Source organism: Bos javanicus, chromosome 28, assembly GCF_032452875.1.
Source record: "Bos javanicus breed banteng chromosome 28, ARS-OSU_banteng_1.0, whole genome shotgun sequence".
Classification (NCBI taxonomy): Eukaryota; Metazoa; Chordata; class Mammalia; order Artiodactyla; family Bovidae; genus Bos; species Bos javanicus.
Genome location: NC_083895.1, coordinates 44,810,030 through 44,827,375, shown reverse-complemented (window position 1 = coordinate 44,827,375; position 17,346 = coordinate 44,810,030). Strand labels below are relative to the sequence as shown.

The following is a 17,346-nucleotide window of genomic DNA, read 5'->3' as shown; positions in this document are numbered from 1 at the left end:
AAAGTCCAGTGACCTCTGGTCATAGGCATAGGTTTGTATAGGTGTTTCCCCTTGTGACCACATTCAGCTGAGCAGGCCCGTGGGTGAGGGCTGGGACGATAGGCTGCTGGTGTGTGTCTCCTGGTCTCACTCCTGCATCCCTGGCCCACACCAGGGCCAGGCTCACCTCTCTCCTTTCAGAGTCCCAGGCAGAGGCATGCAAGGGGAGGACGGCCGTGGTGATGGGATCTGGTTATTCCTAGAATAACATGAAAAACCTCCACCTGGTTTTGGCATCAGTTGGAATATGCCACCAGCTGCATGGTGACATGGGGCCAGTCTCTCAGCTTCTGTGGGACTGGTTCACTCTCCACCAAAAGGGCACCAACTTGCCTTTGTCCCTGTGGCTCAGGGTTGTCATGAGGATTCAGTGAGATAATACCGGCTGTGGACTAATTCCTCATAATTACTCATCAAGTGCCCGTGTACCTCTGTGGCTGAACACTTGATGGGGTTTATTTCTAATCTTCATAAAAAGCCTGCCAGGTACAAATTAATCTCCCCAGACTAAGAGCATGAATAAAACTGCCAACTCTTAGATGAATAGCTAGCCCTCTATACTATTTACGGACCTTTGATTGCAAGCGACAGAAAGGACAGCGCAGATGGTCTTACCCAGGAGAAGACTCGGCTGGCTCCTGGCTGGGATGCTGCAGGGAGTGGGCCTCCACCCAGGGGACACTGGGCCCTCGGGGCAGTGACTTCTGTCCCCAGCCTGCCTCCGGGCAGAGCTGCCTCCACAGGGAGTGGGCCTCCACCCAGGGGACACTGGGCCCTCGGGGCAGTGACTTTTGTCCCCAGCCTCCCTCTGGGCAGTGCTGCCTCCAGGTTTTGATGTATCCTCCAGCCAGTCCTGCTCCCCTCAGAAAAGGAGAGGTGGCTTGGGAGCCTTCACCCTGGCCTCATGAAGGACTCATCTTGCTTCCACAGGAAGCAAACGCAATTGCACGCACTGTTATGGGACCAACCTGAACCATGCTCTATGGCCAGAGGGTGAGACTGTGCTGAGCAGGGGTTGGGGGTCAGTGCCACCCAAACGTGTCCCTTCAGCCCTAGAAGGCAGTGAGTGGGTGCTGGGCAGATAACCCCAGGGATCGCGTTTTGCCATTATTCTTATGACCCAAGGCCAACACTGCATGGAACCGCTGAATATTAAGGAAGCACCTCCCAGTCTTACCAGTTGGGGTTCAGAGATCTTAAACTTACAAACTAAACCTAAGCCTGTGTGCAGACTCAGTGAGAACGGGCAGGGACTGCAAAGGACGAGCTCTCATGACAAGACCCAGCAGAACCTCTGAGGTGATGTAAACAGTATATGATGAAAGGCCATGGGGAGGCTGTGGACAGGAAGCTGCCTTGGCAATGACCTCACAAAGGAGCAGCTCTTATCCTGATGCTCTCTGCAAAATGCATGCAAGGTCTTATGCAGAAAGTAATGCATCAGGATCCCCAGGGGTCTGCAGGTCCTTTGTAGGTGCTCCCACCCTGGTGCAGATTTCTGAGACCTCTGCCATGTCCAGCCAGCTCCCTATTCAAAGAGAGCAGATTCCATAATAATGATGATACCAATGCTGGTAAGATAGTCACAGGTGACACCCATTTAGTGCTTCTACTTACCAGATGCAGTTCTGTGTGTTGACATAATGTGACGTATTTATGAGAAAAAGTCTTTTCCAGGGAAGCACCATTCTTCCACCTTGAAAGGGAAGTTCTGCAGGCTGTGCAGAGCTCCTGGCATGGACCGTGTGTAGTGGAAGTCTATGGAGCGCTTTCAGAAGCCTCGCGCCAGATGTCAGGAAATTCACCCTACTTACACTGGTCCTTGGCCTTTATCGATGGCAGTTGACCTTGGTGAGGGGGACCTGTGACTGCAGATGACAGTGAGTTGCTAACACGGTTGTCGTGACCTCTAGGACCCTACAGACCCCAGCACTCAGTCCAACCTCTCTTACCAGGACAGAGCTCCGAGCAGCTGCGTTTAGTATAGACTGAAAACGCAGTGAAATGCTGGTAACGCCTTCTGCTACCTTCTCTTTAGGAAGCTGGTTTAAGCCCAGAGCAGCCGTTCTGGATCTGGCTCTACTGACCTTCTTCCTGCCCTAGTTTTCTTGTTCTCTGTTGTCTGGGCTGGGCCCAGAGTCCTTGCTTCAGGGCCTGGCGGCAGATGGAACTGGTTCAGATCCCAGTGCGCCTGCCTCGACCCCTCTGAGGCTTCATTTTCCCATCTAGGAGGGTCAGAGATAATGGCCATCAGGTACTTTTCACAGTGCCTTGCTTAGGGTAGACTGATATAGCTCTTATTAACTTGAGCTTCTGCAAAATATGACTGGTCACAATGAGTTCAGGGCCTGGTAGAATCCAGTTTCCCTGCTTTACCTGGTGTCCTAGGGCGGCCGCCCACCACTCGGGCGCAGCCTCTCCCTACGCCCTGCTCGCCTGCTCTGTCCTGCCTGGTACCCGTCTGTCTGTGGCTACGTCAGTGGCTCTAGAAGAGCACACCGTACTCTATCAGGCAGAAAGATTTTCTGATCAAGATTTAAGTTGAAGTTTGTGCTTCCCCTCAGGGGCAAGACGTGGCACCGTGAGATAACCAAGTGGTAAAATTGTTCTCGCTGGGTGGCCCCGTGGAATGTCCCCGTTCCTCACCTGCATCCACAGACTGGAGGGCAGGATCCGTGCTGCTTGGCTCATGTCCCGTCTAATTTAGGCTGAGCTGTCTCATCTGACCCTGATGATGGCTCTGTGAGATAGATGGCGGGGATGGTTGTTGCTATTTAGTCGCTAAGTCGTGTCTGACTCTTTGCTATCCGGTAGCCCACCAGGCTCCTCTGTCCATGGAATTTCCCCGGAAAGAATACTGAAATGGATTGCCATTTCCTTCTCCAGGGGATCCTCCCGACCCAGGGTAGAACCCGCGTGTCCTGCATCTCCTGCATTGGCAGGCGGGTTCTGACTACTGAGCGACCTGGGATCTCCCCATTTTGCAGGCTGGGAGATGTGGCCCAGGGAAGTGAGGGACTTGCCCTGCATCACCTCCCTGCTCAGAGTGGAAGCAGACTCAGTGCACTTCTGCCCGTACCAGAGCCTGTTCGCTGGATCCAGCCATGAAGTGCCATGGAGCAGAGGCGCCCAGCCTTCGTGGGGTGGGGACTCCCACGAGAGGCAGCTGGGCCGGAGCTCTGTGCGCGCCACAACGGGGGCCCACACGTGCGCCTCCTCCCCAACCCGGGATGGATCCAGAAGAACTGCCCCGTTTCCCACAACAGCACTCTGTTCAATCACTCAGCTCTCTAACTTAGCTGGAGTTTCTGGCCTATCTTCTACCTTCCTCAGTTTGACTGGCTCCAGCAATGCTCGCTCCCTTGTGTCAGACACAAAATACAGTCCTGTTGCAACCCAAGATGTAGGATAACTTTTCTTGTAAGTGAATCATAAAATGCACTTTGTTTGTCAAAATTTCCTGCCAGGCCTGCTGGCCCAACAGGAGACGTAAGGCCCGGGGAGGACAGTTGTCTGCCATATGCCATTGTGGTGACTCACTGTATCTGAGGGCTCGTGACCGAGGTGTGAGGCAGAGCTGAGTTTAGTGCAGCTTCACTGTTTTCGGGGAGAATGGTGCTGACAAGGTAGAGGTTTTTTCAGCTTACAGAAAGCCCTGGACTTAACGGCTTGGACTTACATATTTCAAAATTTTCATTTTATTTTAAGGAGCAAGAGGATTAACGCCAAGAAAATAGCAGAGCACATTGTTGTTAGGCCTTGGTCAAAAATAAAATATCAAGTGATTTTAACAAAAATAAATGACCGTGCATTTAACAAAAAGCCAAAATTCAAAACAGGAGAAATGTTTGCAATAAGCATGTCAGATTGATGTAAAAAGTGCAAGCAGATCTATAAGAAAAACTCATGATCCTAATAAATAATAGTAGAAGGTGTCCATACATCATTCATAAATGAGAAAACACAATTAGACAAACACCGGAAAGGTTCCTCCTAGCCAGCAGAGAAATGCAAATAAAAAGAGATATCACATTTTTCTTTATTAAATGAAAGAAAATTTTTAAACTGATAAATCTGGTGTCAGAAAGGATGAAAACATAAATATGCTTATCCATTGACCAAGCGGCTATAAAATAGTACTAACTTGTCAGAGATCATTTTGACAGTGGGTATTGAATAGCCTTTAACATGATCCTTTTTTCTGAACTAGTATTCCTAGCTCTAAGAATTCAAAAGCAAAAGTCTAAGAATGGAAAACCATCATGCACAAATATATTTATAGCAATGTTATTTATGTATCAAATTGGGAAACAGATGTTTAGATGCTGGGGAAGGGCTAAGTAAACTGCAGCATGTCTTGTCATTAGAATAGTAGGAGGATATATCAATTTGGAAAATGTAGATTAAGTAACAAGAAGGATGCAAAATTGTAATACAATTTTATTTTTTAAAAAACAATGTATAAGAGCCAGGGAAGAGTTGAAATTTAAATCCACACAAAAGCCTGCCCATGGATGTTGCTGCTGCTGCTGAATCACTTCAGTCGTGTCTGACTCTGTGCGACCCCATAGACGGTAGCCCACCAGGCTCCCCCGTCCCTGGGATTCTCCAGGCAAGAACACTGAAGTGGGGTGCCATTTCCTTCTCCAATGCATGAAAGTGAAAAGTGAAAGTGAAGTCGCTCAGTCGTGTCCGACTCTTAGCGACCCCATGGACTGCAGCCTACCAGGCTCCTCCGTCCATGGGATTTTCCAGGCAAGAGTACTGGAGTGGGGTGCCGTTGCCTTCTCCAAGCAGCTGTTTATCCATAATCTCCAAAACTTGGGCGCAACAAAGATGTCCTTCAGTAGATGAATGAGTAAATAAACTCTGGTACATTCAAACAATGGAATATTATTTGACATTAAAGAGAAATGAGCTATCAAGCTATGAAAAGACATGGAGGAAACTTAAATGCATATTTTTAAGTGAGTGAAGCCAATCTGAAAAGGTTCAGACAATGTATGGCGTTCTGGAAAAGGCAAAGCTATGGGGATAGTAAATAGTGGTTGCCAGAGACGGGGGAGAGGGATGACTAGGTGGAGCACAGAGGAACTGGGGGCATGGAAACTATTCTGTACCTCACTCTAGTGGTGGATACGCTATGAATTTGTCCAAACCCATAGAATGTACACCACCAACAGCGAACCCTAATTAAACAGTGACCTTTGGGTGATAATTATGTGTCAAACTGGTTTCTTTAATTATCACAAATACACCATCCTGGTGGAATATACCATTCATAATGTGGCTGGGCAGTGGTCTGTCTGAAATCTCTGTACCTTTTGCTCGGTTTTGTTGTGAACATAGAACTGCTCACAAAAATAAAGTCAAAAAAAAGAAATAAAACAGAATAGGAAAAAGACTGGAAATATTTACAAAGGTTACAATAGACTTATTATTTTTGTTTTCATGTCTGTTATTACCATTTTAAAACATGAACATGCATTAGTTTATAATGGAAAGAAAAAATTTTTTCAAGCTTTAAGATGCTAGGAAATGAAGCTGTACGTGTGGTTGTGTATTTAAACAATCCTGAGGGTTTCTGATCCCTTTTTCCCTCTTAGTGGCCAGAGTTTTGTAAACACACATTCCTTTTGGCTATTTGTGAGTTTACACAGTTGACCTTATACTTAAAGGCATGGCCAGTTACAGTTTCTGCCCAATAAAAATAAGCTATCTTTGGGAACTCTTGGTGTGAACTATATTCTTAGAAATTTCCCCACTAGTCACTGTGTGACTCAGTCTTTGTTATTTTAAAACCCTAAGACTGTTTTAAAATAGTCTATTTTCTTTTATTAAATATATACATATTTAGATAGATATTTGTGTTTAATTTACTGTTTTTCAAAAATTATTCTGTCACATGTTTGCGTGCTAGGTCGCTTCAGTTGTGTCCGACTCTTTGCAACCCTATGGACTGTAGCCCACCAGGCTCCTCTGTCCATGGGATTCTGCAGGCAAGAATGCTGGAGTGGGTTGCCATGCCCTCCTCCAGGGGATCTTCCCAACCCAGGGATCAAACCCACATCTCTTACGTCTCCTGCATTGTCAGGGGGTTCTTTACCACCAGCACCACCTGGGAAGCCCTTATACAATCACTTGGTTTAGTAATTTAAATTTAAGAGTTAAGTAATTAATTTAAAAAATATATGTGCAGTGCTAATTCTCCCTGTCGGTCTTCTATCTCTTTAGTTCCTCAGCACCCACATTCTAAGGAATACTTTTTAAATTCTCTAATGAATGTTTCCAAAGTGAATATTTCCAAAGTTTCTCTGTACTTGTGTTAATACATACTAATATATATCATTTTCTCCTTTTTTTATACAAAAAGTGACATATTTTACACATTGTCCAACACCTAGCCTTTTCACTTAACCATGGGTCTTTCCTTATCCTGGTGGAAATGGCTTCCTCATTCCAGTTTCAAAGGACCCTTTGTATGCGTTTATGGACTCACCATACTTCCCTTCCCCAGTCCCGTGCAGGTGGACAGTTAGGTTGTCTCTAATGTATTGCTGTTACCAATGGATTCACCATACTTCCCTTCCCCAGTCCCGTGCAGGTGGACAGTTAGGCTGTCTCTACTCTATTGCTGTTACCAATGGATTCACCATACTTCCCTTCCCCAGTCCCGTGCAGGTGGACAGTTAGGCTGTCTCTACTCTATTGCTGTTACCAATGGATTCACCATACTTCCCTTCCCCAGTCCCGTGCAGGTGGACAGTTAGGCTGTCTCTAATCTATTGCTGTTACCAATGGATTCACCATACTTCCCTTCCCCAGTCCCGTGCAGGTGGACAGTTAGGCTGTCTCTACTCTATTGCTGTTACCAATGGATTCACCATACTTCCCTTCCCCAGTCCCGTGCAGGTGGACAGTTAGGCTGTCTCTAATCTATTGCTGTTACCAATGGATTCACCATACTTCCCTTCCCCAGTCCCGTGCAGGTAGACAGTTAGGCTGTCTCTACTCTATTGCTGTTACCAATGGATTCACCATACTTCCCTTCCCCAGTCCCGTGCAGGTGGACAGTTAGGTTGTCTCTATTGCTGTTACCAATGGATTCACCATACTTCCCTTCCCCAGTCCCCTGCAGGTGGACAGTTAGGCTGTCTCTACTCTATTGCTGTTACCAATGGATTCACCATACTTCCCTTCCCCAGTCCCGTGCAGATGGACAGTTAGGTTGTCTCTAATCTATTGCTGTTACCAATGGATTCACCATACTTCCCTTCCCCAGTCCCGTGCAGGTGGACAGTTAGGCTGTCTCTACTCTATTGCTGTTACCAATGGATTCACCATACTTCCCTTCCCCAGTCCCGTGCAGGTGGACAGTTAGGTTGTCTCTATTGCTGTTACCAATGGATTCACCATACTTCCCTTCCCCAGTCCCCTGCAGGTGGACAGTTAGGCTGTCTCTACTCTATTGCTGTTACCAATGGATTCACCATACTTCCCTTCCCCAGTCCCGTGCAGGTGGACAGTTAGGCTGTCTCTACTCTATTGCTGTTACCAATGGATTCACCATACTTCCCTTCCCCAGTCCCGTGCAGGTGGACAGTTAGGTTGTCTCTAATCTATTGCTGTTACCAATGGATTCACCATACTTCCCTTCCCCAGTCCCGTGCAGGTGGACAGTTAGGCTGTCTCTACTCTATTGCTGTTACCAATGGATTCACCATACTTCCCTTCCCCAGTCCCGTGCAGGTGGACAGTTAGGCTGTCTCTACTCTATTGCTGTTACCAATGGATTCACCATACTTCCCTTCCCCAGTCCCGTGCAGGTGGACAGTTAGGCTGTCTCTACTCTATTGCTGTTACCAATGGATTCACCATACTTCCCTTCCCCAGTCCCGTGCAGGTGGACAGTTAGGTTGTCTCTAATCTATTGCTGTTACCAATGGATTCACCATACTTCCCTTCCCCAGTCCCGTGCAGGTGGACAGTTAGGCTGTCTCTACTCTATTGCTGTTACCAATGGATTCACCATACTTCCCTTCCCCAGTCCCGTGCAGGTGGACAGTTAGGCTGTCTCTACTCTATTGCTGTTACCAATGGATTCACCATACTTCCCTTCCCCAGTCCCGTGCAGGTGGACAGTTAGGCTGTCTCTACTCTATTGCTGTTACCAATGGATTCACCATACTTCCCTTCCCCAGTCCCGTGCAGGTGGACAGTTAGGCTGTCTCTACTCTATTGCTGTTACCAATGGATTCACCATACTTCCCTTCCCCAGTCCCGTGCAGGTGGACAGTTAGGCTGTCTCTACTCTATTGCTGTTACCAATGGATTCACCATACTTCCCTTCCCCAGTCCCGTGCAGGTGGACAGTTAGGCTGTCTCTACTCTATTGCTGTTACCAATGGATTCACCATACTTCCCTTCCCCAGTCCCGTGCAGGTGGACAGTTAGGCTGTCTCTACTCTATTGCTGTTACCAATGGATTCACCATACTTCCCTTCCCCAGTCCCGTGCAGGTGGACAGTTAGGCTGTCTCTACTCTATTGCTGTTACCAATGGATTCACCATACTTCCCTTCCCCAGTCCCGTGCAGGTGGACAGTTAGGCTGTCTCTACTCTATTGCTGTTACCAATGGATTCACCATACTTCCCTTCCCCAGTCCCGTGCAGGTGGACAGTTAGGCTGTCTCTACTCTATTGCTGTTACCAATGGATTCACCATACTTCCCTTCCCCAGTCCCGTGCAGGTGGACAGTTAGGCTGTCTCTACTCTATTGCTGTTACCAATGGATTCACCATACTTCCCTTCCCCAGTCCCGTGCAGGTGGACAGTTAGGCTGTCTCTACTCTATTGCTGTTACCAATGGATTCACCATACTTCCCTTCCCCAGTCCCGTGCAGGTGGACAGTTAGGCTGTCTCTACTCTATTGCTGTTACCAATGGATTCACCATACTTCCCTTCCCCAGTCCCGTGCAGGTGGACAGTTAGGCTGTCTCTACTCTATTGCTGTTACCAATGGATTCACCATACTTCCCTTCCCCAGTCCCGTGCAGGTGGACAGTTAGGCTGTCTCTACTCTATTGCTGTTACCAATGGATTCACCATACTTCCCTTCCCCAGTCCCGTGCAGGTGGACAGTTAGGCTGTCTCTACTCTATTGCTGTTACCAATGGATTCACCATACTTCCCTTCCCCAGTCCCGTGCAGGTGGACAGTTAGGCTGTCTCTACTCTATTGCTGTTACCAATGGATTCACCATACTTCCCTTCCCCAGTCCCGTGCAGGTGGACAGTTAGGCTGTCTCTACTCTATTGCTGTTACCAATGGATTCACCATACTTCCCTTCCCCAGTCCCGTGCAGGTGGACAGTTAGGCTGTCTCTACTCTATTGCTGTTACCAATGGATTCACCATACTTCCCTTCCCCAGTCCCGTGCAGGTGGACAGTTAGGCTGTCTCTACTCTATTGCTGTTACCAATGGATTCACCATACTTCCCTTCCCCAGTCCCGTGCAGGTGGACAGTTAGGCTGTCTCTACTCTATTGCTGTTACCAATGGATTCACCATACTTCCCTTCCCCAGTCCCGTGCAGGTGGACAGTTAGGCTGTCTCTACTCTATTGCTGTTACCAATGGATTCACCATACTTCCCTTCCCCAGTCCCGTGCAGGTGGACAGTTAGGCTGTCTCTACTCTATTGCTGTTACCAATGGATTCACCATACTTCCCTTCCCCAGTCCCGTGCAGGTGGACAGTTAGGCTGTCTCTACTCTATTGCTGTTACCAATGGATTCACCATACTTCCCTTCCCCAGTCCCGTGCAGGTGGACAGTTAGGCTGTGTCTACTCTATTGCTGTTACCAATGGATTCACCATACTTCCCTTCCCCAGTCCCGTGCAGGTGGACAGTTAGGCTGTCTCTACTCTATTGCTGTTACCAATGGATTCACCATACTTCCCTTCCCCAGTCCCGTGCAGGTGGACAGTTAGGCTGTCTCTACTCTATTGCTGTTACCAATGGATTCACCATACTTCCCTTCCCCAGTCCCGTGCAGGTGGACAGTTAGGCTGTCTCTACTCTATTGCTGTTACCAATGGATTCACCATACTTCCCTTCCCCAGTCCCGTGCAGGTGGACAGTTAGGCTGTCTCTACTCTATTGCTGTTACCAATGGATTCACCATACTTCCCTTCCCCAGTCCCGTGCAGGTGGACAGTTAGGCTGTCTCTACTCTATTGCTGTTACCAATGGATTCACCATACTTCCCTTCCCCAGTCCCGTGCAGGTGGACAGTTAGGCTGTCTCTACTCTATTGCTGTTACCAATGGATTCACCATACTTCCCTTCCCCAGTCCCGTGCAGGTGGACAGTTAGGCTGTCTCTACTCTATTGCTGTTACCAATGGATTCACCATACTTCCCTTCCCCAGTCCCGTGCAGGTGGACAGTTAGGCTGTCTCTACTCTATTGCTGTTACCAATGGATTCACCATACTTCCCTTCCCCAGTCCCGTGCAGGTGGACAGTTAGGCTGTCTCTACTCTATTGCTGTTACCAATGGATTCACCATACTTCCCTTCCCCAGTCCCGTGCAGGTGGACAGTTAGGCTGTCTCTACTCTATTGCTGTTACCAATGGATTCACCATACTTCCCTTCCCCAGTCCCGTGCAGGTGGACAGTTAGGCTGTCTCTACTCTATTGCTGTTACCAATGGATTCACCATACTTCCCTTTCCCAGTCCCGTGCAGGTGCACAGTTAGGCTGTCTCTACTCTATTGCTGTTACCAATGGATTCACCATACTTCCCTTCCCCAGTCCCGTGCAGGTGGACAGTTAGGCTGTCTCTACTCTATTGCTGTTACCAATGGATTCACCATACTTCCCTTCCCCAGTCCCGTGCAGGTGGACAGTTAGGCTGTCTCTACTCTATTGCTGTTACCAATGGATTCACCATACTTCCCTTCCCCAGTCCCGTGCAGGTGGACAGTTAGGCTGTCTCTACTCTATTGCTGTTACCAATGGATTCACCATACTTCCCTTCCCCAGTCCCGTGCAGGTGGACAGTTAGGCTGTCTCTACTCTATTGCTGTTACCAATGGATTCACCATACTTCCCTTCCCCAGTCCCGTGCAGGTGGACAGTTAGGCTGTCTCTACTCTATTGCTGTTACCAATGGATTCACCATACTTCCCTTCCCCAGTCCCGTGCAGGTGGACAGTTAGGCTGTCTCTACTCTATTGCTGTTACCAATGGATTCACCATACTTCCCTTCCCCAGTCCCGTGCAGGTGGACAGTTAGGCTGTCTCTACTCTATTGCTGTTACCAATGGATTCACCATACTTCCCTTCCCCAGTCCCGTGCAGGTGGACAGTTAGGCTGTGTCTACTCTATTGCTGTTACCAATGGATTCACCATACTTCCCTTCCCCAGTCCCGTGCAGGTGGACAGTTAGGCTGTCTCTACTCTATTGCTGTTACCAATGGATTCACCATACTTCCCTTCCCCAGTCCCGTGCAGGTGGACAGTTAGGCTGTCTCTACTCTATTGCTGTTACCAATGGATTCACCATACTTCCCTTCCCCAGTCCCGTGCAGGTGGACAGTTAGGTTGTCTCTATTGCTGTTACCAATGGATTCACCATACTTCCCTTCCCCAGTCCCGTGCAGGTGGACAGTTAGGCTGTCTCTACTCTATTGCTGTTACCAATGGATTCACCATACTTCCCTTCCCCAGTCCCGTGCAGGTGGACAGTTAGGCTGTCTCTACTCTATTGCTGTTACCAATGGATTCACCATACTTCCCTTTCCCAGTCCCGTGCAGGTGCACAGTTAGGCTGTCTCTACTCTATTGCTGTTACCAATGGATTCACCATACTTCCCTTCCCCAGTCCCGTGCAGGTGGACAGTTAGGTTGTCTCTAATCTATTGCTGTTACCAATGGATTCACCATACTTCCCTTCCCCAGTCCCGTGCAGGTGGACAGTTAGGCTGTCTCTACTCTATTGCTGTTACCAATGGATTCACCATACTTCCCTTCCCCAGTCCCGTGCAGGTGGACAGTTAGGCTGTCTCTACTCTATTGCTGTTACCAATGGATTCACCATACTTCCCTTCCCCAGTCCCGTGCAGGTGGACAGTTAGGCTGTCTCTACTCTATTGCTGTTACCAATGGATTCACCATACTTCCCTTCCCCAGTCCCGTGCAGGTGGACAGTTAGGCTGTCTCTACTCTATTGCTGTTACCAATGGATTCACCATACTTCCCTTTCCCAGTCCCGTGCAGGTGCACAGTTAGGCTGTCTCTACTCTATTGCTGTTACCAATGGATTCACCATACTTCCCTTCCCCAGTCCCGTGCAGGTGGACAGTTAGGTTGTCTCTAATCTATTGCTGTTACCAATGGATTCACCATACTTCCCTTCCCCAGTCCCGTGCAGGTGGACAGTTAGGCTGTCTCTACTCTATTGCTGTTACCAATGGATTCACCATACTTCCCTTCCCCAGTCCCGTGCAGGTGGACAGTTAGGCTGTCTCTACTCTATTGCTGTTACCAATGGATTCACCATACTTCCCTTCCCCAGTCCCGTGCAGGTGGACAGTTAGGCTGTCTCTACTCTATTGCTGTTACCAATGGATTCACCATACTTCCCTTCCCCAGTCCCGTGCAGGTGGACAGTTAGGCTGTCTCTACTCTATTGCTGTTACCAATGGATTCACCATACTTCCCTTCCCCAGTCCCGTGCAGGTGGACAGTTAGGCTGTCTCTACTCTATTGCTGTTACCAAGAGCATGATAAGGACTTACATGGACCTATTGTACCCATGCAAGAATATCCACAGAATCAATTCCCAGAAGTGAAACTGCCAGGTCATGGAATATAAACCTTTGTAATTCTGATAGCCCCATGATCCTGATTGCTGAATTACTCTGCATCGGGAAGGGTTTCCACTTGTACCCCCAATACTCCTGAGTTCCTGACTCCTCACACCCTTGCCGAAAGAGTGTTTTGCCTTAAGTCTGACTGTCGCCATCTGATGTGTGCAGAAAGGAAGCGCAGTGCATTTTTATTTGGATTCCTCTTTCTTGAGGAAGTTTTAGCACGTTTTCCTAGGTATGAGCCTTTCCTCTTGGGTGAAACTGCTTATCACCTTCCTTCATTTTGGTTATTGGGTCGTAGTTTAATGGATTTCTAGACATCCTGTGTATCATGGAGATAGCCTGTCTTGGTAACTGTACGTACCTGGCCGATTATGTGTCTGAGGACAAGAGAGGCAGTCTCCTCTGGGTTGTTGGAGCCAATAGGATGCATTTGAAAGAAGACTGATGGCCATTCAAGGACGTGTGTGAACTCTGTCACGCAGGTGGCATTGGCAACAGGTTTCACATCAGGCCAGCCTGGGTTTGCAGCTTTTGTGTTGGGTGCTTACCAACAGTGTCGCTTAGGGCAAGTCACTTGGCATCTCTGAGTCTTGGTACTCTTAGCTGTAATATAAGCTTACTCATTACTTTGGGTTATAATGGTTAACACATAGAATATGATAGATACTACAGTGATTATATAAGTGACCACCCAGATAATTGAAAACACTCACCACACTCCTGAGGGTCATTTTGGCCTCTGCCTTACAGGAAGGTACAGCAGGAGGATAAGGTATGCCCCGTCATGGTGGCCTCTGGGGGCTCCCAGCTGCAGCTCCCCCGGGTCCTTCCTCACGTGCACAGGGGCTGCTCTGTCTCTGGACTGAACTACAAAGACATGTGCAAGGAATGCCGGTGTTGGGGGAGCTCAAGGAGAAGATTTTAGCGATGCCTGAATCCCTGCTGGTGGCACAGCCAAGCCGGACTGGGTGAACCCATTGACTACGTGTAAACCACCAATCTGTACATCCCCAAGCAATGTAAGCAAGCTGGCCCTGGGTCTCTCCAGAGATCTGGGGACTTTACACAGCACAGCACATAGTCCTAACTAGCTCACCTCATCATCCTGAGCCATGGGTCAGTACCAAACATCCCTGGAGATAAGCACAGAGCCATCTCATTTCAGCTCTAAACACCTCCTGCCTTACATAGGTTCATCTGGGTTCTCAGAAACTGTTGCTTCCTTTCCTTGGAACAAACCTGCCTTTGCCTTCACCTGGACCTTTCTCTTCTACAGCTCGGGGGAGACTGTCACTAGCGTGACCAGCTTGGCTCCACTGCAGCCCAAGAAGGGCAAGAGGCGGAAGGAGAAAGCTGACGTTCCTCCCGCAGTTCCTGCCAAAGGTAGGGAGCTAGCCAGTGGTCACCCGCGTGGTGAGCAGAGCACCTGGGGTCTGATGTGAGTTTAGGATGGGAGACGGACAGATGAAGCATGCGGCATTCCTGATTATATGGCCTGGAAAACTCCACCTAGATTCTGATCTTATCTGAGCCCTGTCCCTGAGGTGGGCTGGTGGGGGGTGGTGCCATTGGCCACACAGGGCTTTATCAGGGAGCTGCGGGGGTTGTGGTGGGGGGTCAACCTCTACAGACTATTCTAAAGTGTATTTCCTTCTGAACTGCTAACATGATCTGTGCAAAGCAGGATGGGGCAAAATGGTGTCTGTTAATTTAAGGGAAAAAGTTTCTCTGATTTTTCTAAGGATAAAAACCAGGTGTATAATTTAGTTTGGATTTGTTCTAGGGATAAAATGAGGGTTATTCCTTGATTCCAAGGAATCATGACAGAGCAGCATAAATGAGGAAGATGGGCATTTCCTGAGGCAAGAACTAAAGGTGTCTTTCAATAGTTCCTAAAATAACTGTGGCTAATTTAGGTCATACCTCAAAGGTTTTGATATAGAGTTAGGAATACAAGGGTTGCCCCAGTGAATAACTTAATAGCAAGACAAGATCCATTGTATTCCTCAGCCGGGGCTTTCTAGGATGTTCCCTAAGCTGCCTTTGAGCCGTGTGGCAGAAGGCAGTGGTGCTGAGTCTGAACATACATCAGTGGACAGAAGAGGCTGGGAGGCACGGGCCTCCTGGGAGGCACGGCACGTGTGGGTCTGGGAGGGAAGGGGGTGGCCCCTGCTCTGGGCTGGGCAGTGCACTGCTGTAGCGTCTCATTCTATCAGAGTGGTCAGTGACCTGTCTAACGAAAGACGAAAGTCAGACTCAGAGAACCACGTGGCAGAGCCTGCCTTTGGGTTCAAGTCCCAACTCATTTAAATATGAATCAGTTGCATGACATTGCAGGAAGAGCCTCAGTTTCCTCCTCCTCCTCCCATTTGGGGACAATAAGACCTTCCCTAATGACCTCACAGGGTGGCTGTGAGGGTCAAAGGTCACCACTGTCAGGGTTCGTGTGCAGCTAGGAGGATGCCCCAGGGAAAGTTCCAGCCTCAGCCTTAACCAAGGGGACTTGGCTCTCACCTGCACATCTGACTTCTTTGTAGCTGGTGGTGTTTTGTGGACCTTGTTGAGGAGAGAGGATGACTTGTCCAAAGGCTAGGAGGGGATCACCATTCCCCGAAGGGCAGCAGTCCAGCGGTTACCTGGATCAGAAACTAAAGTTCCTCCACCAAAGCAGGAAGGGGCCCAGAAGACTCTGGGTCTGTGGTACTCACGGTATGTGGACTTTAGGGGTCCTGGGAGGAACTGCAAACTAAACCCTTGATGTGTTTCTACAGCTCCCATCGCCACCACGTTCCATAAACCGAAGCTGTTAAAGCCACAGAGGAAAGTCACCCTGGTGAGTAACCACATTCTCTGTGTTGTCCCCTCAAGCCCTAAACACACTCTGGTCCAAGGAGTACCTTTATTGACTCAAAACATGCTCCAAGTTCTTGGTGCTTCGTCCCCAAGCAAAGCCGTTCTCTCATCTTGGGTCAGCTTTCAAGCCAATTTTTCTCCATACCTAGTTCCCAGAGTGGCTTTTGAAAAATCCACATGGGATTGCTTTTTATCATCCATGCTCCTTTTCGAAAAGAAGGAAAAAAATCACACTCTGGAATGTATAAAATATAAAGAGGACCAGCTTGTATAGATTTGTCTTGATAACCACTCTGAAGAGACTGCGAAAGAACCTTCCAGAATGTATGTTGTACCTTTTTATTTTGAAATACTTTTTAGATTTACAAAAGCGTTAGAAAGATGATACAGAAAGTTCCTGTCTATTCTGTGCCCAGCTTTTCCTAAGGTTAACGTCTCACAAAGCTCTGGTGTATTTGTCGAAACCAGGAATTTAGCCTCAGCATATTACCATTAACTGCACTCCAGATTCGGGTCAGATTTCAGCAGTTTTTCCACGAATGTTCTTTTGCTGGTGCAGGATCCCATCCAGGCTAGCACATGGATTTCATGGTCCTGTCTCCTTAACCTCTTCCAATCAAGCCCAGTGCCTCAGATCTATGGCCTTGCCACTTTAAAAGAGCAGCAGCTACATTTTTAGAATCTCCCTTGACTTGGGTTTCTCTGAGGTTTTTAATGATTAGAAATGAGCTTATGGATTTGAGGAAAGAACAACACAGAAGAGATATGCCTTTCTCGTTGCGTCCCATGGGGGGGACCTGCTGTGACGCTGACCTTGACCACTTAGTGAGGGTGAGTCTGCCAGACTTCTTCATATAAAATCACTACTTTTTCCTCTCCGTCGTCTGTTTGTTAGAAGTCAGTCGCTAAGTCCAGATTACACTCAAGAGGAGGAGCGTGAAGCTGTACCTCTTGAAGGGAGGGAGATTAAAGACTTTGGACACATATGAAAACCACCACAGTAATAGGTATTTTAGGGGAGATTCATCCAGCCTATGCAAATAGTCTGTTTTTCCTTGAACTTTCATCTACTTATTTTAGTGTTCATCAGCGAATTTTGCTTGTAGCACTTATTACTATGGTGAATTAATGGTGATTTTCTGTTTTCCTCAACCCGTCTCTGTTTACTACTTAAAATTCTTCTATAAGCACGAGCTGGCTCCCTTCTCTTGTTGATTTATTCACTAATTTCTTTACATCAGTGTGCATACATGGAGATTTAATTTCTTTTAAATTATTGTTTAACATATTAAATGTATTGTTATTCATTTTGTTGCTAAGTTTGTTCAGCAGTTGTATATTTGTGTGAGAGAGAGAGAAACAGAAAAAGAGAGGGAGAGAGAGGCAGAGAAACGGGCAAGCCTATTCTAAAATGTGTATGTATTGCAAAGGAAAAGAACAGAAAAGTGGAGAGTTTATGTATGCCAGTTCACAAAATTTACATTAAAACCACAGTAATTAAGCCATGTAGTAAGTAATTGGGCTTCCCTGGTGGCTCAGACAGTAAAGAATGTGCCTGCAATGCAGGAGAC

The 17,346-nt window shown here is 47.8% G+C and overlaps 1 protein-coding gene across 3 annotated transcripts in view; it reads left to right on the top strand.

Annotated features, from left to right (window-relative positions):
* Nucleotides 1-17,346, top strand: part of VSTM4 (V-set and transmembrane domain containing 4) — an 87,398-nt gene that overhangs the window by 46,996 nt on the left and 23,056 nt on the right. For all 3 annotated transcript variants that reach the window (XM_061405655.1, XM_061405656.1, XM_061405654.1), the window contains 2 exons: nucleotides 14,199-14,305; nucleotides 15,694-15,755. In XM_061405655.1, the coding sequence (XP_061261639.1) occupies nucleotides 14,199-14,305; nucleotides 15,694-15,755 (169 nt within the window). The remainder of the gene's footprint in view (nucleotides 1-14,198; nucleotides 14,306-15,693; nucleotides 15,756-17,346) is intronic.